This window comes from Vipera berus (genome assembly GCF_964194415.1).
Source record: "Vipera berus genome assembly, chromosome: 1".
NCBI classification, from domain to species: domain Eukaryota; kingdom Metazoa; phylum Chordata; class Lepidosauria; order Squamata; family Viperidae; genus Vipera; species Vipera berus.
In genome coordinates this window covers 236,243,406-236,270,875 of record NC_138202.1, presented here as the reverse complement: position 1 = coordinate 236,270,875, position 27,470 = coordinate 236,243,406, and the positions used below count along the sequence as shown (strand labels likewise).

General features: G+C 38.3%; 1 protein-coding gene across 2 annotated transcripts; it reads left to right on the top strand.

Annotated features, from left to right (window-relative positions):
• On the top strand, positions 1–27,020 carry ASRGL1 (asparaginase and isoaspartyl peptidase 1). Of its 2 annotated transcripts, XR_014024680.1 has the most exons (8): positions 1–160; positions 6,295–6,497; positions 7,459–7,601; positions 12,774–12,928; positions 14,625–14,743; positions 15,377–15,487; positions 23,916–24,215; positions 26,987–27,020. XR_014024680.1 is itself a non-coding variant. In XM_081314472.1 (7 exons), the coding sequence occupies exons 2-7, from the start codon at positions 6,311–6,313 to the stop codon at positions 24,143–24,145; spliced, it is 945 nt and encodes a 314-aa protein (XP_081170598.1). In that variant the 5' UTR covers positions 1–160; positions 6,295–6,310; the 3' UTR covers positions 24,146–24,477. The 2 variants fall into 2 exon arrangements, 1 of the variants encoding a protein (XP_081170598.1); XM_081314472.1 differs by lacking the exon at positions 26,987–27,020 and having other exon boundaries at positions 23,916–24,477.
• The last annotated feature ends 450 nt before the right edge of the window (positions 27,021–27,470 follow it).

Here is a 27,470-nt window from a genome sequence, read left to right as displayed (position 1 = left end):
GGCAAAGGTCGGTGAGAGGAGCTGACCGAGGCGTTTTTTGTTGTTTCTCGCTTCACGAAAGTGATGCGCCAGTCAGAGGAGCCGGCGTTACTTCCTCGCTGCCCGTTTCGCGCACACTCTTTTAAAAGCGTTGGGAGCAGCTGAAGAAGTCCAGTTACCTGTGAGTAAATCTGGCTTTTACCAAGGTAGTGAGTGAATGAACGAGAGTGGTTTCCCTCCCTTTTCGTAACTCCCGTCTAATGCTTTTTTTTTCCGGTGTGTGTGTGTGTGTGTGTGTGTGTGCGCGCGCGCGCGCGCTTTTCGCAGGTTGTTTAAATGCGACTCTCGGAGGATGAGAAGGTTGTATTAACAGGGATTGGTTCCTGGCCGATCAGGGTTCAAAAAAAGAGACATACCCAATTCGGGGAGGGGGGGAGAAGAGAGAATTAAGAGGCTTCATATTTGCTTCTGGGACACTGTATGCCTTTTTCTAGCTCCTACCTGCGGTTGCTTACTGCTTAGGGAGAAGCAGGACTCTGGATCTTGTGGCATCTTGGGAGGCCGGTGTGTGGTGTAGTTGGTTCACATAGTGTGGTGGGATGGAGGGTTTGTTGTCACTGTGTGTTGGGGGGAGAGAGCAGGGGGGGGGAGGCTCAGCTAATCTCAATGTACACATGTTGTACTTTGACAATAAAGGTCTATCTATCTATCTATCTATCTATCTATCTATCTATCTATCTATCTATCTATCTATCTATCTATCATCTATCTATCTATCTGTAGCAGAGTTCTCAGATTAAGTGTGGTTTTGTTTCTTAGCAAGCTAATTTCTGGTAGGTGTTTACGTTCGACTGTTTCTGCAAGTTAGCTAGTCATCAAAAGGATGTACTGGTACTTGTGCTCCCTGCCTTGATGGCATATGATTTTGTAGGCAATACAGTTTTGATGAGCTGTTGGTCATTTAATTGCTCAGCAGAAGCTGGCTGTCGGTGCTAAAATCAATTTTCACTGGCAGAATTCAGTTGGGAGGAGATTTTCATTCCGAGATATGTGATGGTTTCTTAGTAATGTGATTTCTCTGGACATCTTACTGGTCAGCTGCTGCACAAGAAACAGAGGTAGCACACTTGAAGCATTTTTATTATGGCTGATTGCACCGTCATTCAGACGTTCAGACTGGATTTGGCATTTTTAATCCACTCATCGAATCCTTCCCAAAGACCTGGGATGGACAGAGGTTGTTGTGATGGTATGGTGGCTGGATGTAAGCTGTTCCAAGTAAAGCTGCCTTTGTCAATTAACTAATGGAGATTTTGTCAATGCTTGATGGCGTTCAAATGGTGCTCCAGATGTTTTGGGATTGCACCCAAGGCCCTATTATTGTTAATACTTTTGCAATAAGAAGTTTCAACTTCTATTTCCAGATCTTATTATTATTACTTAAACTTATATGCTGCCTCTCAATGACTTTAAGTGGCTAACTAATGTACAATAAAATCAATGAAACATAAACAATAAAGATAAAAGATAGCAAATGCAGTGAAGAAAGGGTTCTCATTCTCTCTTGCCAAAGCACTGAGTAAAGAGCCAGGTTTTCACACCTCTTCTAAGAAATGATGTTCCTTACAGACAGTACTAAATAATACCAATATTGTTAAAAATGTTAGTTTGCTAGACTTCTTAATGAAATGCCAAAAAAGCAAGTTCAAAATATTAAAGAAATGTGAGGTAAATAATTGACTGGTTTAAAGTGCAAACAGAGTAAGACATAGTTGCTCTTTGCTTTCTCTTGAGAATTAGCTGTTCAAAATAGGAATTACCTTTAAAAAACAAATCTGTATGTCTCCCCCTATCTCAAATGAACACACTCCCAATGGTGATTCTCTCTCATCTGTATTCTTCAGGTTCTGTCCTGTGTCACAATTTGGTACAAGAAGGCTTCGATTTTTGTATCCCTGATTAGCTCTCCAATAGATGTAAAGATGCTTTGTAAAGATACACACTTAGAATTTTCAATAAAAGACTGACAGATATGATCAATGGCATTGATGGAAGCCATACTGAACTGCTGAAAAGAGTTTTCTAAGCTAGAAGGTAGGGCTCATGCCCTAGAAAGTTGTGAAAATTGATTAAGGTTTTTTCACCAATTAATGCATCTCATGCTATTTGAATTGTATAAATCGAGATAAAAAGTAAGGTATTGATTAGCTTCACATATGACGCTAAGCCAGGATTTTGAAATTATAGTTCAGTATAAACCATAATATCATGGATTATTTGTACTACTAAACCATAGTAGTGGGTTTATACCGAATACTAAATTGCAGACCACAGTGTGGGCTTACTTCAGCTTGTAAACTCAACCCTAGGATTGTACACTTTTCTTGATAAATGTAAACATTTGTGAAACACTTCCTGTTTCAACCAGGAGGCCAGGCGTACAGATTATTCATAGATCGTTGACATAATAAAACACAAAAGAATGATGGAGTACACACCATGCTTTAATGCTTTTAATAGGAATAGTAATTAGGATACTGGTGAAGTAGTTTATTAGAATCATTGACTAAAGGCCTCTTAGTCTAACTGAAAAATCAACTAATGTAATTTTTTAAAAATAAAATAATAACAGGTATCTGCTAAATAGTTTTTAGGATTATATATGTCTCAAATATGTGCAGCTTGTGCATACTTCAAAATTCTCAGAAGACATACTTCAAATTTTGTATGAGAATAGCACTTCTAAGCTATTAACGAAGACCATGAGCCTGGAAAAGAGTGTTAAAAAATGTTACACTGTGATTATTAACTAAGGAAATTCATTGAAACTCAAGAGCATAAGACTGGACTTTGACACTCACTTCTTAAGAAAATATCTGGAAATAGATTTCTTGCACTCTCTGCAGAAATGTTAGAATAGTTTAACTCTGATAAGACTTGCTTACACACAAACACATACATGTGTGTGTGTGTGTGTATGTGTGTGTATATATATACATATATATATACATACATAAATATATATATATATATATATATATATATATATATATATATATATATATATATATATATATATATATATATATATATATATATATATATATATATATATATATATATATATATATATATATATATATATATATATATATATATATATATATATATAAATTAGATTTGTCTAATGTTTGGGGCCTAGCAAGGTAATCTAAATAGTTAACAAGCATTTAACACACACACACACACACACACACACACACACACACACACACATATATATATATATATATATATATATATATATATATATATATATATATTATATAATATATAATATAATATAATAATAATATATAATAATAATATAATATAATTATAATATAATATAATATAATATAATATAATATTTTATATATATATATATATATATATATATATATATATATATATATATATATATATATATATATTATATGGATCTAATATATATATATATTATATATATATATATGGATATATATATATTATATATATATGGATCTTTGGTCGTTCAGGTTTTTCCCCGCGTAGAGTTGAAGGTGTAGGAGCAACGTTTCGACAGAATCCCATCCGTCATCCTCAGGCTGGTGGCTTCAGCTTCCTTCTTCTGGGAGAAGCATGTGGTAGTGGCTGTTTGTTCCTCTTTTTTAAACAGCCAGAGGGGGTGTGTTCTGTGGGTGGAGGTGTGCTCTGATTGGGTGGGGGATTAAGTGTGTTCTGATTGGGTGGGAGTGTGTTTTGAATGGTGGGTGTGTTCTGATTGGGTGGGGGTGTGTTTTGAGTGGATGGGCTGATCTCAGCTGCCAGCCTTAGACCTGAGCTGGTGAGTTGTGCTGCTTTTGTTTGGCTTCGTTTTTGTGGTGGTGCTATGTTTGTGGTGGTGCTATGTGTGAGACCAGCCCATCCACTCAAAACACACCCCCACCCAATCAGAACACACCCACCATTCAAAACACACTCCCACCCAATCAAAACACACTTAATCCCCCACCCAATCAGAGCACACCTCCACCCACAGAACACACCCCCTCTGGCAGTTTAAAAAAGAGGAACAAACAGCCACTACCACATGCTTCTCCCAGAAGAAGGAAGCTGAAGCCACCAGCCTGAGGATGACGGATGGGATTCCGTCGAAACGTTGCTCCTACACCTTCAACTCTACGCGGGAAAAAACCCGAATGACCAAAGATCCACATACAAACACCCGTGAAAACCTCAGAAAACATATATATATATATATACATATATATATATATATATATATATATATATATATATATATATATATATATATATATATAATAAAAGGGACACGGTGGCTCAGTGGGTTAGGACGCTGAGCTTGTCGATCAGAAGCTCGGCAGTTTGAGGGGTCAAATCCCGAGTGCCGCATAACAGAGTGAGCGCCTGTTACTCGTCCCAGCTTCTGCCAACCTAGCAGTTCGAAAGCACATAAAAATGTAAGTAGAAAAATAGGGTAACAGCATTCCGTGCACCTTTGGTGTCTAGTCATGCCGGCCACGTGACCACGGAGACGTCCTCGGACAAGCGCTGGCTCTTCGGCTTTGACACGGAGATGAGCACCAGCCCCTAGAGTCGGAAACTAGCACACATGTGCGGGGGAACCGTTACCTTTATATTATATATGTATGTGTGTGTGTGTGTGTGTGTGTATGTATGTATGTATATATATATGTAGGACTTGGCGTATTCGGGTCTTTTCCCGTGTAAGATTGAGAGTGTCTTGGTGACGTTTCGACGAGGTCCCACTCGTCATCTTCAGGCTGGTGTCTTCAGCTTCGTGCTTGTGCGAGCAAAGACACCAGCCTGAAGATGATGAGTGGGACCTCGTCGAAATGTCACCAACACACTTTCAATCTTACATGGGAAAAGACCCGAATACCCCAAGACCTACATACCTGCACCCGTGAAAATAAGTGCTGGAGCACTTTCATTGGCATTTTTGTGCTCCACTCATGGAACGCATCACCGGTCTGTTCATTTCTGTCGGCCGTATTTTCTTGAGCTGCCATGCACAAGAGCAATCACCCCATGACTCACAAAGTTAGTTGTATTAGAACCCTTTTTAAGCGAGTGGATACGCACTGCAGCACGCACAAGGTGAAAAAGGATGAAATGTGCCATCTTTACCGTGCCTGCAGAAGCAATGGATATCCACCGAATTTCATCAGGCGATATAGCAAACCATGTGAGCCTGTCTGTAACCAACATGAAAATATCTTGATGGCACGGATAACACTGCCTTACATTAATGGTGTATCCGAGGCCACAGCGCGCGTACTGGCCCCCTATAAAGTCAGTGTTGCCCACAAACCTGATCAGACCTTTCGTGCTCGTGTCATGCGCCCAAAAGATCCGCTTCCCAATGAAGAGAAGTCCTCAGTTGTATATAAGATGGCATGTGAGAACTGCCACTATAATTATATTGGGGAGACTGCAAAACGGCTGAGGACTAGAATACATGAACACGAGCTTGCAATCAGAAGACAGGAACAACATTCACAGGTGTGGGCACACATGGCCACATACAATCACACCTTTGATCTGGCGAGGGTTAAGGCGATCGCCTATGACGATTGTTTAAAGAAGCCTGGTATTCCGACCACCTCTCAATCAACCGTCATATAGACCTTCCCCTGCATACCAAGCCCTTAGGATTTGGGAAAAGGAATGGCACGGACAATGTGAACACAGACAACGTGAACACTTACAGGGCACATCGCCAAACCAGGATCAGGATTGCTTAACTACACAATGACCCCACACCACAGAACGTGAGAGAGAGGAAGAGCAACCATTAAGAACCTTCGGTATGAGAACACGTGCAATGACAAGAGCAATGACTATGACTGATAGAATGGATAGTGATCCCCCTCGGACAGCAAACACTCAGAGACAATCGCAGCCTACAAAAACAAGTGTGCGGCAGCTCAAGAAAATACGGCCGACAGAAACGAACAGACCGGTGACGCGTTCCATGAGTGGAGCGCAAAAACGCCAATGATATAAATGTAGTTTCACCGCTCTGACGATGAAAGCTAAGTGTTTTGCATATTAAACCGTTTGTTTATTTTTCTATCCTGGTGGTCGATTCTTTTCTTTCTAACATGCACACACCTGGGATTCGTATTTTTAGTCTTATTAAGGATATGGATATGGATATGTGTGTGTGTGTACACACACACACACACACACACACAAACACACAAAATGAATAGTAGTTCCAAGGAATAATTACATTCTTTTAACCAGAAAAACATTTAACAGCATGAAGCCAGTTATTGTTGTTCATGGTGGAGCTGGTCGCATCTTTAAAGAGCGGGAAGATGGAAGTCGTTCTGGAGTCATCAGAGCAGCACTGAAAGGCTACAGTATCCTTAAACAAGGAGGAACTGCATTAGATGCTGTTGAAGAAGCCGTGGTATTAATGGAAGATGATCCACATTTTAATGCAGGTAACTTTTTAATTTTCCAAACTGAAATTCTTACTACTCAGGTCTTTGTAGGAGACATCTTTTTTCTTTCTTTTACTCTGTTTTTGTATACCCTTAATAACAGGTTCAATTATGGGAATCAAAAAGTTGAGATTTTCTTTCACATCCCTTCATTTCCTTACCTGCTAATTTCTTGCTAGGATGAATGCTGTTCAAGGATATATCCTCCAATTGGTTTTAAAGGAAATTTAAACAAAAGATATTTTCAATATCTAATTAAATGAATGCTTAAAAATCTACAAATCCTAAAACATTATTTTGTGTTATACAAAATTCCTATTCAGGATTGTGCCAAGTATGTTTGGCATTTGGTGTTTTAAATTTCAAGCTGCAAAACATTAATGGGAGTGAAATTTTGGTCATAGATATAGTTTTATTAGTATTACTTTTACTAAGTGTAGTTTTTTATTAGTATTACTTTTATTGACATTACTGCTTATATTATTGACAAAGCATATATTCCAATTTCCTGAGGGTTTGTTTTTTAAGAAACAAGCTTTGCAGTAGATATTCTGCTATGTGATGGATGAGATATATATCACGAGCAGAAAATGTACAGAAGTTTTATATATACTGTTAGGATTAGCACTAATTACTCCTGCAAGGATTTTAATACTGCAAAAGCTGTCATTTAAAGAGTATTGAACAACAAATGAATTAAAATAGTGTAAAATTCTGTGCGCCTTTGGCGTTTCTATGTGCCTTTGGCGTTTCTGTGCGCCTTTGGCGTCTAGTCATGCCGACCACATGACCATGGAGATGTCCTTGGACAAGCGCTGGCTCTTCGGCTTTGAAACAGAGATGAGCACCAGCCCCTAGAGTCAGAAATGACTAGCACGCATGTGCGGGTGAACCTTTACCTTTACCTAAAATTGTTTAGCTTCATGTTGGTATATTAATATCTTTTCTACTTGTTTCCTAGGTTGTGGCTCTGTGTTAAATGAGAAGGGTGAAGTAGAAATGGATGCTATTATCATGGATGGGAAAAATCTAGCCTCAGGAGCAGTATCAGCCGTGAAATGTATTTCTAACCCAATAAAGCTTGCTCGTCTTGTAATGGAAAAGGTATGCCAAGGGTGATCTTCAGCAAAATCAGTTTCCCTTTGTGGTTTGATTGAAGTACTATGGTGCTTTGTGACCTCTGGCCTTGTGTAAAGATATAATAGGAAGAGATGCTGCAATCCAGGTGATAACTACGTTTTTAATGGTTTCATATAAACAGAAAGCTGGTATATAACTTGGCCAGTAAACGGGATTCTCTGACCTGCCAAATGTTGCTAAATGCTAGAATTGGTACTACCATCCAGCAGAGTCAAACAGTTCATGATGTTTAGTATTAAGGTTCAGTCACATCTGGTAGATCACAAGCTCCCCATTCTTGGGCTAGACTCAAATGTTTCTCTTTTGTGTGTTCTGCTTGCAAAAAGCTTGTTCGCTCTTGGAATATTAAACATGATACCCCTGTATTCTGTAGTGCCATAGTCCATCCTTCCTCCTTGTTACCATGTTGTGCATAGAAGAAATTTTATAGCTTGTTGGAAGAAATTGTAATCACTCTAAGAGGCCATGAACCTAAAGGCAGGCAGACTATTTTTATTTAGGATTGGTAATGATATGCAAGTGCTCAGTGGCTAATAAAGAGCATAATAATCTCCTATAATCTTAAATGGATTTTTCAGGGGTTTAAATGCACTTACAAGGGCTTTCCCTAATTTGAGGTGCTCCAGGTGTGTTCATCTGCAGTTGCCAAAATGCCTTTTCAGAGGTTATTGCTTTTGCCTATATCATCTCATAAATTTAAGATTAGACTTTTCTTTACTAATTTTATTGGTTTATCTTCTATAAAAATGCTGACCAGCAATTAAAGTTTAGATTTTCTTATCTTCAAATAAGCAATTAAAGGGTATATCCAGACAAAAGTGAACAAAATAGGATAAATTACAGCAGCTTTAAATTATAGTCTGTCACTTCCCAGGAATATGCTCGAGCAGCTGAATTATACCAAATTCTTAGCCAATGATTTCCCAGACTATCCTGAGAACAGTGTTTTCCTGCGTGAAATTTTATGTTCAATGTAGCTGAGTTTGCCTCTGAACTTACGTAAAATATTTGGAGTTTCACTTTTCTATTCACACGTATCTTAGCCTCTGATATATTAAACATCTTTTTAACTATAACGTACAAGAAAGTGCTTGAACTCCTATGGTCTTTTTCTTAATATATTCCAGAATATTCCAGCACCTTTCTACTAGGCTTTAAGCTTTCTAGCATTTTATGCTATGCTTTGTACTAATTGTGCTAGACGATGCATATACTTTTAGCATGCTCCTTTTTCCTTAATGAATTCATTCTCCAAGGGTTAGTGTTTGTGAAGTTAAAACTGTACAATCTATGCACAAAGGAGAAGTGTTGGTCGATTTGGAGGTGCTCCAAGTTTGCAAAAAAATAAAGATATCATTACAGGGAGAATATATACTTTAAAAGGGGAGTTCAAAAGCAGTCTGGTTAAAAAAACGATTGAATGCTGTGTGCTGTTGATACATTCTGTGTCCCACATATAAAACCATATTGCTATCGTGTTAATGTGGGGAGATTTATTTTATCTTAGTAAAGATTTTAAGCTTTCTAACTTGTGAAAAATTGAAGTGTGGCATTCCTTTTGAAAATGTCAAATGATAATCATGTTATTAAAATCTTTGTTACAAATGCTGCTTGGTTCTTTTAGAGTGTTGTTCTGCTGTACTGTATACGCTTCTAAAATGATCAAGGCTTCGTATCCTATCATGGCACCATATTAGCTCCCTCTACTGACACAAGAAAAGGGACGTGGTGGCTCAGTGGGTTAGGACGCTGAGCTTGTTGATCAGAATGTCGGCAGTTTGGCGGGTCGAATCCTGAGTGCCGCGTAACAGAGTGAGCGCCTGTTACTCGTCCCAGCTTCTGCCAACCTAGCAGTTCGAAAGTAAAAATGCAAGTAGAAAAATAGGGACCACTACGGTGGGAAGGTAACAGCGTTCCGTGCGCCTCTAGCATCTAGTCATGCCAGCCACATGACCACAGAGACGTCCTCGGACAAACGCTGGCTTTTCGGCTTTGAAACGGAGATGAGCACCGACCCCTAGAGTTGGAAATGACTAGCACGCATGTGCGGGGGAACCTTTACCTTTACTAACACAAGAGGAGGACAAGTAACATTCTTGAGGCTACCATGTTAAGCAATCCTTTGAGATCCCATTCATTAAGTCAGGCAGTTTCATAAGCTTTTAATTCCTCAGGATAGATCTACTGTATTAAAATGATAGCATCTAGAAATCTACCAAAATATGGAGGCGCCTTTAGAGACATTTTCATGACTTGCACTGAAAAATCTAACATGTTTGGAGCCAATTCATATTCATTTTAGGTAGGTGTGTACAGAAGATATTGTACAAATGTGGATGTTACATTGCAGTCTCCAATTTAACTTGCAGTTTGTTCAGTGTTAGCTCACTAAAAAAAAGAAAGATACTTGAACATTCTGTAGATCCTCTGCTGTATAACAAAAACAAGAGCAAAAAGTTGCCCATCTCTGTACTAAACAGAAGTTGCAATTGCTATGATATGAATTTGTAACTCCTGATTTATGCCTGATTAATAAACATGAATTCTTTGATGCCTCCACACCCCATGCTAAGCTTTGAGGAAAATCTGAAGAAGGTAGAATGCAATTAACTAAATTACAACATTACAACATTTTTAATATCTAGTTTTAAGTAATATTTAATAGCCAAAAAACCAAGATTCCAACAGAATGCATTTTCCATATTCTTGGTTGTATTCACATTCAGCTACATGCATCCTGGAACCATTTTACCCCCTGGTATGCACAATTCTTTAAGTGAAGTGTCAGGGACACTGTATTGGCAGATTCAATGTATCCAGTATTTTGGACTGTTATAAATGTAAAACTGAACCTTGGGTTTTTCATAATTAAAGCATATAGTTTATAACAGTTCAAGAGAGTAGCTTTTTAGATTCACAAGAAGACTTCGGCAAAAGCTAGATATCTATACAGTGGGAGTTAAATGAAATCACATGCTCATTAAGCAAGCTGAAGATGGAATATATGCAAACAATTCTTAAACTTTCATATATTTTCAATGATTTACTTTTATAATTAAAAATATAATACAGGTTTTATTGCTGTCTTTTAAGTGTGTATATGTATAAAGCTATGTATCTTTGAATTGGGAGCATGAATTCAACTAAAATTAACACATTTTACATATGAATAACAATATGCCACCCAAAGCTTAGGATCTTTTTTGAAATGCTTCTAGCAATTCATTTAAAAACAATGAAGTGTCACATATGCCTTCAGTTGGCTTCGAACTTTCCGTCGGGGCCTGAAGACCCATCTGTTCGAATTAGCTGGTCTGGCCTGATGGGGGATTATGGGCTTTTAATTGTTTTTAATCTGTACTTCTGTTTTAATTGGGCATGGATTTAATTCTTTTTAATTTTTGTATAGTGTTTCTTATGTATGCCCTGTGAACCGCCCTGAGTCCCACCAAGGAGAAGGGCGGTATATAAATCAAATAAACTATAACTATAAACTATAAACTATAAATGTACTGCTTTATCCCAAAATTATTTTTATTTGAATGTCTAGTCTTTAAGAATATTAATTATTGTATTATATATGCTGCCTGAAAATTAGGCCCATTGGACGTAAAGTAACTTTCTTTTCACATGAAAGCTGTTGAGTTTGTTTTGAAAGGAAAAGCAGAAGAGGGCAGTAATGCACAAGGCAATTTTTTTCTACAGGTGTGGAACATTCTAGACTCATAAGAATAAACTGTCTTTATAAACCTTCTGCCTTACATAAGTTGATTTATGGCTCTCAGCATGGGATTCCAGCACCTGGCAATCTCTGTTGCCTGTTGTTGGGGGTTCACAAGTTTTGTTTGTTCAAAATGATCTCCAACAAAATAAATACTTTTATATCCTTAATCCCAGGAAACTTGTCATGATAGTGCACGATAGTACAAAGGGTTTAGTACAGTAGCAAACTTTACATATTGTGCCTACACACACACACACACACACACACACACACACTGTGTTCCTAGTACCATTGGTGGCACTCCTTAACAAAAGAAACAATTGGCATATGTTGTGAACAAGTTATTAGATAGAGTGTGACATAATAAAATCAGGGGACACAACTGGAGTACTTCAAGAGAAGTGGCATAAATGGTGTATGTCCTTATGAAACTGCCTTCAGCTAGAAGGCAATGTGAAAGACGGGAGCATCTTGCAATAGAAGTTCAGCAAAGGAAAGTCCCAATTTCTGCATGGCTAAAAAAACCAGTTCTGTTTCAAACTGTTCTGCTTCACATCAACATAAAATTCTGTGGTTTCTTGCATTGAACATACATTAGAACTGAGCATAAAGCTACAGAGGACAGAATCTTTTCCCCTGACAAGTTGTTCAGCTCTTCTCCAGAGATTTTTTCCTGGATTATTATTTTTTTTAAAAAAACACTATTGCAAAAACATCATCCATCTCTTTCATGCCTCCCTTTAAATTAGATGGGTGATTCTATCCCTGGAATTGAAGAAATCAAAATTATGTTGTAAAAGGTAAAGGTAAAAGTTCCCCCGCACATGCGTGCTAGTCGTTTCCGACTCTAGGGGCCGGTGCTCATCTCCGTTTCAAAGCCGAAGAGCCAGCGCTTGTCCGAGGACATCTCCGTGGTCATGTGGCCGGCATGACTAGTCGCCAAAGGCGCACGGAACGCTGTTACCTTCCCACCGTAGTGGTCCCTATTTTTCTACTTGCATTTTTACGTGCTTTCGAACTGCTAGGTTGGCAGAAGCTGGGACGAGTAACAGGCGCTTACTCTGTTACGCGGCACTCGGGATTCGACCCGCCAAACTGCCGACCTTCTGATCGACAAGCTCAGCGGCCTAACCCACTGAGCCACCGCGTCCCTCAAATTATGTTGACACATCAATTTCTGGTGGCATTCTTGCCCAGGTTCAGAATTTTTCTCTTTAAGTGAAGGCAGAAATGAACGAATGCATTAAAATGTGCACCTCTTTCTTTGTGCTATAGCATTTGCTGCAAGTATTTGGCAAACAACATTACATATGGGACGCTGCTGAAATGCCATTCTATTTGGTTGTGTGTACGTGGCTTGAAACTGATTTGCGCAGCAATTTGAGTGGCTGCTTCTCTCCTCTTTCCTTCAGACGGACCACATGTTGCTGACTGACCAAGGGGCCTCTGCCTTTGCTAGGGCCATGGGAATTCCTGAGGTTCCTGGAGAAAAATTAATCACTGAAAGGTCATTGGAGAGGTGGAAGAAAAACCTTGAGGCTGACTGGAACCCTCAGGAATGTCAAAAGTAACTATCAGCGTTGGTGTTCTGTCTGCTTGAATGAAGAAAATTAAAGAAGAGCAATCAACCCACATAATCTCTTCCCCAAATTCAGAGGGAGCGTTTCTTCCGAATGTGAACTACTGGAAGCTGCTACATGCAATTTCTCCTGTCTTCCTCTTTTGTGGCTGTGTGAAGCAAGAAACTGGGTTTGGAGCAAGAGCTCAAAACTGCAGCTCACACCTTGTAGCGTGAGAGTGGCAGCCAGTGGTAGTGCAGTGCAGAAGTATGCCAATGCTCTCGACTTAGGCTGATGTAGAAGAGGCTCAGACTTAATGGCTTTGGTGGTGCAGGCTGAGAGATGGCTGCACCTGCCATTGTTGTAGCATCTCTTTGGTGCCGGTTTAGAATGAAAACTGGCTCTGTACCTGGTGGGACAGACTGGATAGTAACTCCTGGCCCTGCACTGTTGCACTATCACAGCCCAACTCAGGAATGGAGCTGTGTTTTTCCCTCTAAAGCAGGGGTAGGCAACCTTGGCTCAGGAATTCTGGGAGTTGAAGTCCATGAGTCATAAAAGAGCCAAGGTTGCCTACCCCTGCTCTAAAGCCTTAATCGGGAGGTGTGCGGCAGTGTGAACGAGACAGTCTTGGTTGTGAAGTGCAAGGCTAAGAGTGCAGCTACTCTACCCTACCCGGCTGTATCGTATTCTAAATTTGTAAGATGTGGCAATGAATGATAGGGGGATCAAGTTTTGGCTTCGACCCTCACTGCGATGGCCGTGTTCCTTCACCCTCCCAGGGCACTTCAGCTGAAAGAGAGGCCTTGCGTAGGAAAACAATGGTGGGATCTCAGTTCACATAAAGGTTGCTCTTCAGAAAGATAGAGGCAGCCTTGTTGCACATCTGTTAATTAAGAATCAACAGCACTGGAAAGCTACTGAGAGAATGAGAGAGGTGTAGTACAATTGTGTGCTGCAATTCTTTTTCATGCACTTCACACAGTTCTATCAATATATAAAATGACCTCAGTGTTGTAGCCTTTGGTCTAATTAACCAGCCCTGCAGCATTTGTAATGATTTGAGTTTGAGACCAGTCATTTAAATAGGTCTTTGAAGTGATCTGGAAGGATTTTGGTGTTAAAAATACTGACTTTTCATTTATTTTGATAACAGAATTGCAATTTGTGGGATTTAGTAGCTGTAGCAGCCCAAAGCAATTACAAGAAAATGAGAATGATAGTAGTCCACAAGAAATATCCTATTTGTCCACGCTGTCAAAGGCCATTTGTGAGAAAAGAGGAAAAACTTTAAGCCAGGGTCTTCAAACTTGGCCCTTTCATGACTTGTGGACTTCAACTCCCAGAATTCCTCAGCCAGGCATGCTGGCTGAGGAATTCTGGGAGTTGAAGTCCACAAGTCATAAAAGGGCCAAGTTTGAAGACCCCTTCTTTAAACTGAATAGAAATCTGGGATTCTAATAATTTTACATAAGTTAAAAGTCTGTGGCAGCTTAAGTATAAACCCCATAGTGCAGTAACCTAGCTGTGTTGCTTTGCTAAGTCCTCTAAATGAACCTGCTTAGAGACTCATGGCTTCAGTCTGAAGATGGCCTATTGTCATTTCATACTTGAAAAATAGCTACCTATGCTAACAGATGCTGTGTTTGTTTGTCAAATGCTTTGAGATCTGCAGCTAATTGTCTGAAATGCTATTTTTGGCAGAGACCTTGGAACAGTTGGAGCCGTTGCTATCGACAGTGCAGGAAATGTAGCTTGTGCAACATCAACAGGAGGACTTACTAACAAACGGCTTGGCCGCGTTGGTGATACAGCATGCATAGGTAGAACAATACCATAGATGTGTCTCCTCATTCTCATAAAATGCACCGTGACCAGTAATAATTTCATAATGCTCAGTGACTGCATTCCAGAAATAATAAGGGCTTGTAGGTCTTCTGGAGGCCATCCCTGCTCCATAAAGAACCAGATCCTTTAAATCTGAACAGGAAAAATGTAAAGCACTGAAGTGGAACCAGCAAGCAACTGTTCAGTTTGTAGTTCAAACAAAGCTATTTTTATTGAACGGCATGTTTTCTTAAGATGAGATGATTTCATAGCTTTTAGGAAACACCATATATCGAGATAAGTTGATGGAGTGGAAAGTGTGAAATATTTTAGGAATGTTTGTTCAAATACTAAAATATGTTCTCTGAACATGCTTTTCTCATGGAAACAGCTTCGTAGGCATTCTTTTCTGGGGACGCATTGGGGTGTGTGTGTTCCGTTCCACCGTTTACCTTCTCTTTATAATTTCATGAAAGCTGAGACAATTACATTCTGCTTGAGCCCCTTCATTGTTAATAAGACCCCAAAATATAGTTGATATTATCCCTGGCCTATACCGTGTAATACATAGATACTGATTGGAGAAGTGGGTTACTAAAATGCTGTTTTTTATCTTTTTTCTTTCCCAGGAAGTGGTGGTTATGCAGATAATAGTGTTGGTGCCACCTCCACCACTGGCCATGGAGAGAGCATTATGAAAGTGATTCTGGCAAGACTTACTCTTTACCATATGGAGCAAGGTATATCCTGATGTTCCAGAAGTTTTACATTATATAAAGCAGGGGTCTTCAAACCTGGCCATTTTATGACTTGTGGACTTCAACTCCCAGAATTCCTTAGCCAGCATGCCTGGCTGAGGAATTCTGGGAGTTGAAGTCCACAAGTCATAAAAGGGCCAAGTTTGAGGACCCCTGATATAAAGCATGAAGGAGTAATATTTCACACAGTGAGTTGATGAACGGTGTCATTGGTTATTTCAGTTTGAGGATGCATCATGTTGGAAGCACTTTGGACATGCAACAAATAGTGATTTTGGAGCTAATGCACATAAATGCAATCTGATATAAATTCAGATGCTTGTTCTAGCATCTGCTACTCTTAACGGGCCAATGTTTGGGGCTCTGATTTGCTATTCAGAGTAAAAGGCCTGTGGAGTTTTCTGCTATCAGCAGTCATCATTAGTGGCCTTCCTATTTGTCAAGTTTTAAGTATTTTTAATGCCAATTTATGGTTTTACTGCAAGAAATATTCCAGCTCTTTCATTTTTAAAAATTTTTGTTTGGGTAATGTTGAATCATTCTGTTTTTACATGAATTTTATTTGTTATCTTGAACATCTACTGGCTTTATCAGTATACCAAACTAACACGAGGCTCCTTACACCTTGTATTTGAGTAATTGATGGAATTGGTAAAGAGAAGACGAAACAATTTAATATATTAGGTCAGTCTTTTCCAATCTAGTGCTCTCCATGAAGCCATCCTGGATGGGAATTATTGTAATTGAAATATATTTGGGTGTTACCAAGCTAATGACAGCTGGCCTCAGGGATCAGCATTTTCTCTTTTCAGATATTTGTGTTGATTTCAGTCTAATCAACCTAAGGTGACATTCTACCAACATATACTGGAATAATTCTATTTAAAAAAATAGTTACATGCAGTGTTGGTGTTGGTTATAAGTAAAAAAGCACGACTGTAAAATGTTCATGTCATATTTTCACATTTAGCTACAAATATGCTTGAAGAGTTTAGGTTACTGCTGAAGCCTTTTAAATCTGTTTTAAATACTTTTTTTTTCTCTGACTTCTGTTTAAATATACTACATTCATTGAAAACTAATGTTCTAATCTGGATATTGATGTGGGAGAGTGCTGATAAAAGCTGGCAACAGGATGTTCATGTGACCATAACATAATCTAAATATGGTTGACCATGGAAAACTTTACCTTTTGGGTTATCTAAACACTTGACTTCTATTGCAATCTGTACACATATTAATCCAATCTTTTTTCTGAATATAGTTGCTTACAGGGAAAAGTGTGATTTTGTTGCAAATTTGCGCTACTTGAGAACTTCAAACAGTTTAACAGAAAATGTTGAGTTGCAAAACAGTGTTGGTAGATATATTGTCTGCAAAGCCCTTGATCTCTTGGCTCTCTTATTAAAGGACACTTGATCTCTGTTTTATGCAACTTGACAAGAAATGTTTAGCCACATTAATTTTGAACATTGTTTCCCCTCACGTGAAAGGTTGTCTGCATTGGGATCAGATAACAATTGTGTTTTAAATAAGAGTTTGCTGCCTCAAGGGCCTCCTGTTTTAGCTTTTTAGTTATGGGATGTAGAGAAGGTTGTTTCTGTTTCTTTGGGAGGATTAGATTAAAACATTCCTCTCTCAGATGCTCAAGGCATAATATCTGGCACTTGTTCCTCCCACTTTATCTTCACTACGATAATAATAATAATAATAATAATAATAATAATAATAATAATAATAATAATAATAATAATAATAATAATAATAATAATAATAACAATAATAATAATAATAATAATAATAATAATAATAATAATAGGAAGAAGAAGAAGAAGAAGAAGAAGAAGAAAAAGACGAAGAAGAAGAAGAAGAAGAAGAAGAAGAAGAAGAAGAAGAAGAAGAAGAAGAAGAAGAAGAAGAAGAAGAAGAAGAAGAAGAAGAAGAAGAAGAAGAAGTTGGAAGGGACATTGGAGGTCATCTAGTCCAACCCCCTGCTCAGGCAGGAAACCCTATACCATTTCAGACAAATGGCTGGCCAGTCTCTTCTTAAAAACTTCCAGTGTTGGAGCATTCACCACTTCTGGAGGCAGGTTGTTCCACTGGTTAATTGTTCTAACTGTCAGGAAGTTTCTCCTTAGTTCTAGGTTGCTTCTCTCCTTGACTAGTTTCCATCCGTTGCTTCTTGTCCTGCTTTCAGGTGCTTTGGAGAATAGCTTGACTCCCTCTTCTTTGTGGCAGCCCCTGAGATATTGGAACACTGCTATCATGTCACCCCTCACCCTTCTATTCCTTAAACTACACATACCCAATTCCAGCAACCGTTCCCTATATGTTTTAGCCTCCAGTCCCCCAATCATCTTTGTTGCTCTTCTCTGTACCCTTTCTAGAGTCTCGACATCTTTTTTACATCGTGGTGACCAAAACTGGATGCAGTATTCCAAGTGTGGCCTTACCAAGGCATTGTAAAGTGGTATTAGTACTTCATGTGATCTTGATTCTATCCCTCTGTTAATGCAGCCTAGCACTGTGTTGGCTTTTTTGGCAGCTGCAGCACACTGCTGGCACTGCTGGCTCTTGTGTGACAGATTAGGCTGAGACAGGCTCAGAGTCACAAAGGAAGCCTCATGGCTGGATAGGAATTTAAAATAAATCATATATGTTTTGTAGATGATGTTAACTAGCTAGATAACCTTGGCTGAGGCTTGATTGGAGACCACTAGGAAATTTCAGAACTGAAAGTCAAACTTTCTTTACAAATTGCTTTAATAAATAGAAAGGAATACAGAAAGAAAAATAAACACACTAAACAAACCCATACCTATAATAGCCTTTTTAAAGCATCAGCTCAATTTTTAAATGCAGCAGTAAACCTTGACCACACAGAATAATATTGGTCAATCTTTCCATTCTGTCCATAGAGATCCTGTTTAGAAGCAGAGAATGAACACACAAACAGTCTAAGACTGGCAATCAATGGTGGGATTCAAATACGTGAACAACTGGTTCTCTTTGTGGATGCCATTCTGGGCCTGGGCAACAAAAAATTAGCTACCAATTCTGCCAAAGTGGTGCGAACCGGCTGCTGTCTTTTCTTGTAAAAGGACAATCAATTTCACTACAAAAGTTAAACAAAAGTTAAAACATATGCCCAGTGATAAAGTTAAAAAGCATGGAAGTGTGTTTGTTTGTTTTATGACTGATTTCTATGACCGCCTACCTACAATAATCATAAAACCATCAAAAACTGCAGTTTAGATTAAAAAAAATATAGGGGTATAGGGGGCATAGGGACTGGCCCTTAAAGACCAGAGGAAGAGCTTCTACCAAGACAGTGATCAAATAAGTGGAGCTTCATCCTACCTAGATCAAGAAAGCAATTGGAGAAAATGTTTCGGACAATCTTCTTTCTAGTTCACACAAAAATAAAGTAATGGGAGGGGAAACACATTCAGACCTGCAAGATTCTGTTACTATAGCTATTTCAATAAAAGTAGATGTGATCTATACTACGTGGTTCAAGTCTACTATGTAGGCTTGATAAGGGGCTTGTCTTTCCATACTTCTTAATAATCAATCTATTTAAAATAAGTTAAGAGTACTAACATAGGAGTTAATGTATATTTTTGCAATATACACCCCATAAGTTCATAGGATTGTTCTACTTTCATATATTTCTATATCTATTTATAAAATAATGTAAAATCTAATACTAAATCTGAAAGAAAAGATAATAGAAAAGAGTAAAAAATGCAAGAAAAAAGAAAAGAGAATATACGGAAGAAAAAAAGAAATATATAGAGAAGTGACTTCCAACCTTCATCACAACAAATACAAACGTAATGATTCTTCACCCCCTTTAACTGATAGAAACAATTATCACTTTATCCCATAAATATCCTTTCTCTTATGGACAAATCCATAAAGCATCATCTTTTCAGTTGTGATGAGAAAGTCCATAAAGGGTTACCAAAAGTAATAACATATCTTGCTTAAACTTGATCAACCAATTTTATATTCCTTCCTTTTACTTCTAATAGTCTTAATTTGTAGTACAGTCAAATATAGTTGTAGGATTTGATTTCTCTTCATTTCTTCTTTGTCCCATTGCACAGAGTTCTTCAAGGCTTTAACAAGCCTCTTTTCTAATTCGAATAGGAAAAAGCTATGCAGGTTACTCTCTTAATTTTTCGGTTGTATTTCTCTTTCAAGGTTTTTTTTTTTTAGATCCCACGTAATAACCTTTCTCTAAATCATTCTCTTGGCCTGTCAGTGGTAAATCCGCTTTTGATACCATCTCTATCTTGTCAGCTAAAATTTCTTCTATATCTGACATTTTTAATAAGATATTTTGGACATAGTTGATCCATAGAAGCAGACATCATTAACAGACATCATTACTGAATTGTTGATATTGTGGCTACTATTTTCTGATTCCAGTCTTCAAAAGTCTCCTCTAGCTATGGCTGATTCCTGTCCTTTCCCAGCACTCAAACTTGGCAGAAAACCACTGTCTTACAGTGTCCCCACAAGGAATAGTTATCTGGATGCAATATATGTGGGTGATCTCCTATCTTGATCTTATCTGAAGAGATTCCAAGAGACTGGTCTACTCATTGGTTCTTTAAGCTTTACTACTGTCATAAACACTGATCAGATACAAACAATCTAATATATTTTCATCTCCAAATGAGAAAAAGTTTTCTTGAAATAATTATTTCCAAATATTTAAGATACCCAATAAAACAAATTTCCATAGATTTAACGGAGCCTAACAGAAGCGTATGAGAGTTGCTTCTGTTAACTGAATAGTCTGACAGCATGCCATATTGTTGTACCATATCAATAAATCTGAGTGCAGAATATTTACAATTACTATATGGCGTATTTTATCAGCATATAAAAGCTGTTTTTTTTTACGTTAGCCACTTTTATGTCTGAATGTTCTTTAAATTACCTTACAATACGGGCAAATTGTTCCAGTTTTAAGTTAAATATTAAAGAAGGAATTAAAGGACGCTCAATGAGTTCCTTAAGACATTTTCACGTATGAAGAAAATAATCCCTTCTATAATAATCCTGTCTTGAGGATTGGAGTACTATTCCAATTAGTAAAAAAAAAAGGAAATCCATATGAAAAACACTGCTTTCATACTAGCAGTGGTACTGAAGTCCAGTGGTAGCCACCCAGAACAGCATCAGCCAGCAGAGCAGATTCTTTCCTTTCAAATCAAGATCACGTGAAGTACTAATACCACTTTACAATGCCTTGGTAAGGCCACACTTGGAATACTGCATCCAGTTTTGGTCACCACGATGTAAAAAAGATGTCGAGACTCTAGAAAGAGTACAGAGAAGAGCAACAAAGATGATTGGGGGACTGGAGGCTAAAACATATAGGGAACGGTTGCTGGAATTGGGTATGACTAGTTTAACGAAGAGAAGGGTGAGGGGTGACATGATAGCAGTGTTCCAATATCTGAGGGGTCCAAAGCACCTGAAGGCAGGACAAGAAGCAACGGATGGAAACTAGTCAAGGAGAGAAGCAACCTAGAACTAAGGAGAAACTTCCTGACAGTTAGAACAATTAACCAGTGGAACAACCTGCCTCCAGAGGTGGTGAATGCTCCAACACTGGAGGTTTTTAAGAAGAGACGGGACAGCCATTTGTCTGAAATGGTATAGGGTTCCCTGCCTGGGCAGGGGGTTGGACTAGATGACCTCCAAGGTCCCCTCCAACTACTACTACTACTACTACTTCTTCTTCTTCTTCTTCTTCTTCTTCTTATTATTATTATTATTATTATTATTATTATTATTATTATTATTATTATTAAATCCGCTCTTAGGCATGACTCCCTAGCCCTTGAGCAGATAGGGAGCTGCAGGGATGATGAGGAAGGAAAAATCAGCAATCTGAGTGAAAGCCCATTTACAGGAAGTTGAACGTAACCCTGGAAACAGGCTGATATTGTATGTTCCTGCAACCTTACAAAAGCAGTGAAGAAACCTCTTCTGTTGCAGAACTTTCAAGACAGAGTTGTGCAATGTCAGGAAAATACAAAATCTTCCTGAGACGTGGTTGATTCCCAATGACCGGGCACAGTCACAGCAACACTTTCTTAGATACGTAGAAATGGTTGTCCCTTTTTGAACTTCTGAGTTCTTAGCCCTGGCTTAGAATTAACCATGTCTGACAGTGCTTAGTTGTTGGTTTTTTTGTTTTTTTACCAACAGCACAAGTGGGCTAGCTTTTTGCTGAAGCCTGACATAAATGAAGTTTATGTGAAGGGGTGGGATACATTTTCAGCAACTTTTTAAAAAATGTTATAAAATATAAAACGTTGAAGTAATATTTGGGTAAGAAAACGTTGCAGAGTCTGTTGTAAAACAGCCACGAGGTTTATAACCTGAAAGCTGGTAGCTGCTATTAATATGGCATTGATTCTCAGTGTGACTCTGGCTTGCATGGATGTGTACGTGTATATACACAGGCCTGATATAATAACATAGAAAAGATAAACTGGTGCTACTGCAACAGTGAGACAGCTAAGAGTTTCCAGGTTAAATCACATTTCAAGGTACTTTACCTGGCAATATTGGTTTGATATTTTTAGCCAAAGAAGAGCTTTCAATCAGTATGGATGCGTAGGCTTATGTTCATGTTTAGACTATTATAACAGAAATGTATAATATAATCAGCATTTTTCAGATAAAGTTAGGCAATTTAATATGGCCTAAGGATATGCTCAGCTGAAGGTTAAGAAGTGAATTGCTCCCTCACAGAAATAGAATAGCTAAACTTTGCTCTCGTAGCTGTTGCTAGAGTGAATATTTCCTCTTTCTTGGTGTTTTAAAGGGTGGGGCTCTGCTTTATAAGCATAGGAATAGTTTCCATTCTGGGGTTTCATTTCTGTTAGGAGGAAGAAGAAAATCTTTTATCTGGTGGTTATCTGTTTATGGATTATACTAGGGGTCCTCCACCTTGGCAACTTCAAGACTTGTGGACTTCAACTCCCAGAATTCCTCAGCCAGCTTTGCTAGGGAATTGGAGTCCACAAATCTTGAAAGTTGCCAAGGTTGAGGAGCCCTGGATTATACTTCATACCTGATGTCATTTGATATTTTTAAGTCAAGTGGCTTACTTCCAAATAAAGATTATAAATTGGGGAAAAAAATCTTGAAAGATAGCATTGAAATTATTTTGCGCACACAATGGGTTTTTGTTTTTGGACATTGAATTAACTGCACAGTTAATTAAATGATTTTTGCTTTCGTAGTGTTTATTGTTTTGAGCTTCCTGTACCCTTGGAACTTAATAAAACATTCAGTTAACATGCATTATAGTAGCCGTGCTTAATAGGCCCCATAGGCTACTATTAGCTTAATAATAGAAGTCTTATTTCACAGTGATAAAATGATGCTCTTTAAAGTTGTCCAGAATATTAATGACTGATCTTTATAAAACCATTCATTTGGAAGGGAGCGGAAACAAAACCAGAAAAGTAAGCTTGTATGTCTATGACACAGGTAGACCCATCCACTCTTCTTTTCAGTAACAGAAAGTTTTTTGTCATTAAAACAGCTGGCAGAATAATTTTAGTTATTAGAAGACTTCATTTGTAGTCATTAAAGCTGCAGGGTGCATGATTGTCAGGCATTAATCAAATCTAGCAAAACATACCTTGAATTAGATTTGGGCAGGAAGCCTTCCACTGAATCAAACTAAAAAGATTTAGTAGTCACAAACAATGGGAATGAGGAGACTGAATGGAAATTTTCATCCCAGCTTCCTTTGTGATGAACAGCTGTCAGATCACAATCTCCTTTGAAGTGCTCTTCACTTTCAAAAGAAGTTCGTCCACCTGAATTGGAAAGCTTCCCCCCACTTCTGTTTGTTTTGAAAGCCACGAGTCTAAAGAGCCTTTATGTTCATAGAATTAATGGCAGTTTTTTGGATATGCTTCCTTTCAGACATGTATTTTGTTAATCAATGTTAATTACCGCAAGAGAGCCAGCTTGGTGTAGTGGTTCAGGCACCAGTTAGAAACTGGGAGAGCATGAGTTCTATTCCCACTTTTTAACACAAAGCCAGCTGGGTAATCTTGGACTAGTCACCGTATCTCAACCCTTGGAAATGGGCAATGGCAAGCCACTTCTGAAAGCTTTGCCAAGAAAATTGGAAGGATTAGCCAAGGCCATCACCAGGAGTCGAACCTGACTTGAAGGCACCCCCTTCAAAAGTTACCTCAAACGTTTGTTGGCAGAATGCAAAATGTATCTTGGTTTATCCATTTAAACTAGTTTATCCATTTAAACAGTAGTACATATAAAAAAAAGTTTACCCATTGAAAATGTACCTTTCACTTCTTTCTTTTTAAATTAAGGCATGTTTCATGTTCTGATTTTTCAGGGAAATCACCAGGAGAGGCTGCTGATGCTGCGCTAGAGTGTATGCAAACCAGAGTTGGAGGCTTAGGCGGCGTCATTGTTATTAGCAGTTCAGGGGAGTGGGCTGCTAAGTTCTCTACCAACCAGATGTCCTGGGCTGTTGTGAAGGATGACCAGCTACAGTGTGGCATTTATACTGGGGAGAGGAATACACAGTCCGTTGAAGAAGCTCTTGCCTCCATTGGATCCTAGAAATGAGGAAGGACCCCCTCTCAGAATAAGGCAACCCCTTGGTCCTGGGTCACTGCCTTGTGAGCAGAGAGTATCCTATCCGAATTTTTTATTCTAGATTGTGTATGTTTAGTTCCTATTTGTATTTGATTGATCAAATAATTTTGACACATTATGTCTTTTAGTTTCCATTCTTCTGAATAAAGGGTCTTCAGAAAACTTGTATTTGATGGAATTTCATCAGCTTCTTGATATTTGATATATCTTCATGGTGTCAAACGATAACTTGAAGAGATGCTTATTCAGAAAATGAATATAATTATAGAAGAGGGGACTTTATGTACTGGAATATCTGTATGTCATTATCTCATATTTATAAATACATTAAAATATAAAGGAAAAAGCAAATTTACAGGTGAAACTTGAAAAATTAGAATATCGTGCAAAAGTTCATTTATTTCAGTAATGCAACTTAAAAGGGGAAACTAATATATGAGATAGACTCATTACATGCAAAGCAAGATAGTTCAAGCCGTGATTTGTCATAGTTGTGATGATTATGGCGTACAGCTCATGAAAACCCCAAATCCACAATCTCAGAAAATTAGAATATTGTGAAAAGGTGCAATATTCTAGGCTCAAAGTGTCCCACTCTAATCAGCTAATTAAGCCATAACACCTGCAAAGGGTTCCTGAGCCTTTAAATGGTCTCTCAGTCTGGTTCAGTAGGAATCACAATCATGGGGAAGACTGCTGACCTGACAGTTGTGCAGAAAACCATCACTGACACCCTCCATTAGGAGGGAAAGCCTCAAAAGGTAATTGCAAAAGAAGTTGGATGTTCCCCAAGTGCTGTATCAAAGCACATTAATAGAAAGTTATGTGGAAGGGAAAAGTGTGGAAGAAAAAGGTGCACAAGCAGCAGGGATGACCACAGCCTGGAGAGGATTGTCAGGAAATGGCTATTCAAAAGTGTTGGGGACTTTCACAAGGAGTGGACTGAGGCTGGAGTCAGTGCATCAAGAGCCACCACACATAGACGGATCCTGGACATGGGCTTCAAATGTCGTATTCCTCTTGTCAAGCCACTCCTGAACAACAAACAACGTCAGAAGCGTCTTACCTAGGCTAAAGAAAAACAGACCTGGTCTGTTGCTCAGTGGTCCAAAGTCCTCTTTTCTGATGAGAGCAACTTTTGCATCTCATTTGGAAACCAAGGACCCAGAGTCTGGAGGAAGAATGGAGAGGCACATACTGCAAGATGTTTGAAGTCCAGTGTGAAGTTTCCACAGTCTGTGTTGATTTGGGGAGCCATGTCATCTGCTGGTGTTGGTCCACTGTGCTTCATTAAGTCCAGGGTCAACACAGCCGTCTACCAGGAGATTTTGGAGCACTTCATGCTTCCTTCCACAGATGAGCTTTATGGGGATGCTGACTTCATTTTCCAGCAGTACTTGGCACCTGCCCACACTGCCAAAAGCACCAAAACCTGGTTCAATGACCGTGGGATTACTGTGCTTGATTGGCCAGCAAACTCGCCTGACCTGAACCCCATAGAGAATCTATGGGGCATTGCCAAGAGAAAGATGAGAGACATGAAACCGAACAATGCAGAACAGCTGAAGGCTGCTATTGAAGCATCCTGGTCTTCCATAACACCTCAGCAGTGCCACAGGCTGATAGCTTCCATGCCACGCCGCATTGAGGCAGTAATTGTTGCAAAAGGGGCCCAAACCAAGTACTGAGTACATATGCATGCTTATACTTTTCAGAGGTCCGATATTGTTCTATGTACACTCCTTGTTTTATTGATTGCATGTAATCTAATTTTCTGAGATTGTGGATTTGGGGTTTTCATGAGCTGTATGCCATAATCATCACAATTATGACAAATCACGGCTTGAACTATCTTGCTTTGCATGTAATGAGTCTATCTCATGTATTAGTTTCCCCTTTTAAGTTGCATTACTTAAATAAATGAACTTTTGCACAATATTCTAATTTTTCGAGTTTCACCTGTATTTAATACTGATTAAAGACAAGCAACTGATAGATCAAGTTTTGGGCTGTGGTCTTATGTTTTATTGAACCCAAAGAGAGAGATGGGTGTCAAGTCTACATTGCACTATTAATTACTCTCTTTAACTAAACTTGAATAGCTTTCTGTATGAAATTACAGTAGTGTTTTATGGAAAACCCATTTTGAAACATTAAAAAATGAAAATGAACAATGTATTTTCTCTGTCTAGAGATTTTTCAAAAATGTTTTGTGATTAAGAATTGTGGGGTAGATGTCCATATTATTGATCTAAATCTATTGTTCTGTGACTATGGTTTATTAAGAAAAACCAAGCAGCAAAGAAATAAATTTGTTCATACCTGTTGACTTCAAGCTGGAATTAATTGTATCATATTCTCAGGAACACAACAATTTAAAGAAAATCATAGTCAACATTTATGATGATACGTTGGGATGGAGGAGGGCAAGATTTCATTGCTCTGATAACTGAGATCAGGGATATAAATAAGAAGTAAGGGACACACAAGTCTTGTTCAATAAATTATATGTTTGGTTTTCATGTTTTCCTAGAGAAATTTAAAGTATTACTTTTCTAGACTTATGAGAGATGTCTATCTCCCCCACTTTCCATTAAACCTAGTCTTATTTCCAACAACAATTTATTATTTTGATCAGCAAGGTTTGTGATGCTATAGTCCTAACTTCATATAACTAAGGTGGAACTATTCATGTCTGCTTTTTGATCCTAGAATTCATATCATGCTAAGTTCTGATCCTGGATCCTTCCAGTGTGTTATATAAGCTAATAAATCATTCCTAGTTTTCCATAAGCAGTAACTTAGATTATTGCACTGTTCTCACAATACTACTAAACACAGACACACACTCCCTGAACCTTTGCAATAGATTAAGGAGTGGATGGGAATTTTATGGCATTTGTCACAAAGATCACACCCTATTCAGACTCTGGATTAACTTCAGCTGAATTTCAGGGCATTTGTATTTACCACATTTTGATTTCACCACAAATCCTCCTTCTCCTTCTTCTGTATTTCAAAAATACCATATTTTCTTGCATTTGCTGAATATTTTTGCGATTCTAAAGCTTTGAATGTTTGATTGCCAGTGCTTTACTAAAGTTTCAATCATGTACTAATGCTTTGTAGCATGTAGCTCATCAAATACTTGGCTGCATCAAGCAAAATTCGCATAAAACCATGAGGCACATATAGCAATATAGGAAGCATCTCCTTAGCAACACTGAGCCTTACAAAATATGCCATTTTTATGTAGATCTTGGTTTCTCTAATTTTACTGAAAATAAAG

What these genes read in the sequence shown, in the direction of transcription:
- ASRGL1 (XM_081314472.1), top strand. Translation starts at nt 6,311, where the DNA reads ATGAAGCCAGTTATTGTTGTTCATGGTGGAGCTGGTCGCATCTTTAAA. An exon ending in TGATCCACATTTTAATGCAG is followed by an intron (nt 6,498 to 7,458) that starts GTAACTTTTTAA and finishes CTTGTTTCCTAG; the next exon opens with GTTGTGGCTCTGTGTTAAAT. An exon ending in CTCGTCTTGTAATGGAAAAG is followed by an intron (nt 7,602 to 12,773) that starts GTATGCCAAGGG and finishes TCTTTCCTTCAG; the next exon opens with ACGGACCACATGTTGCTGAC.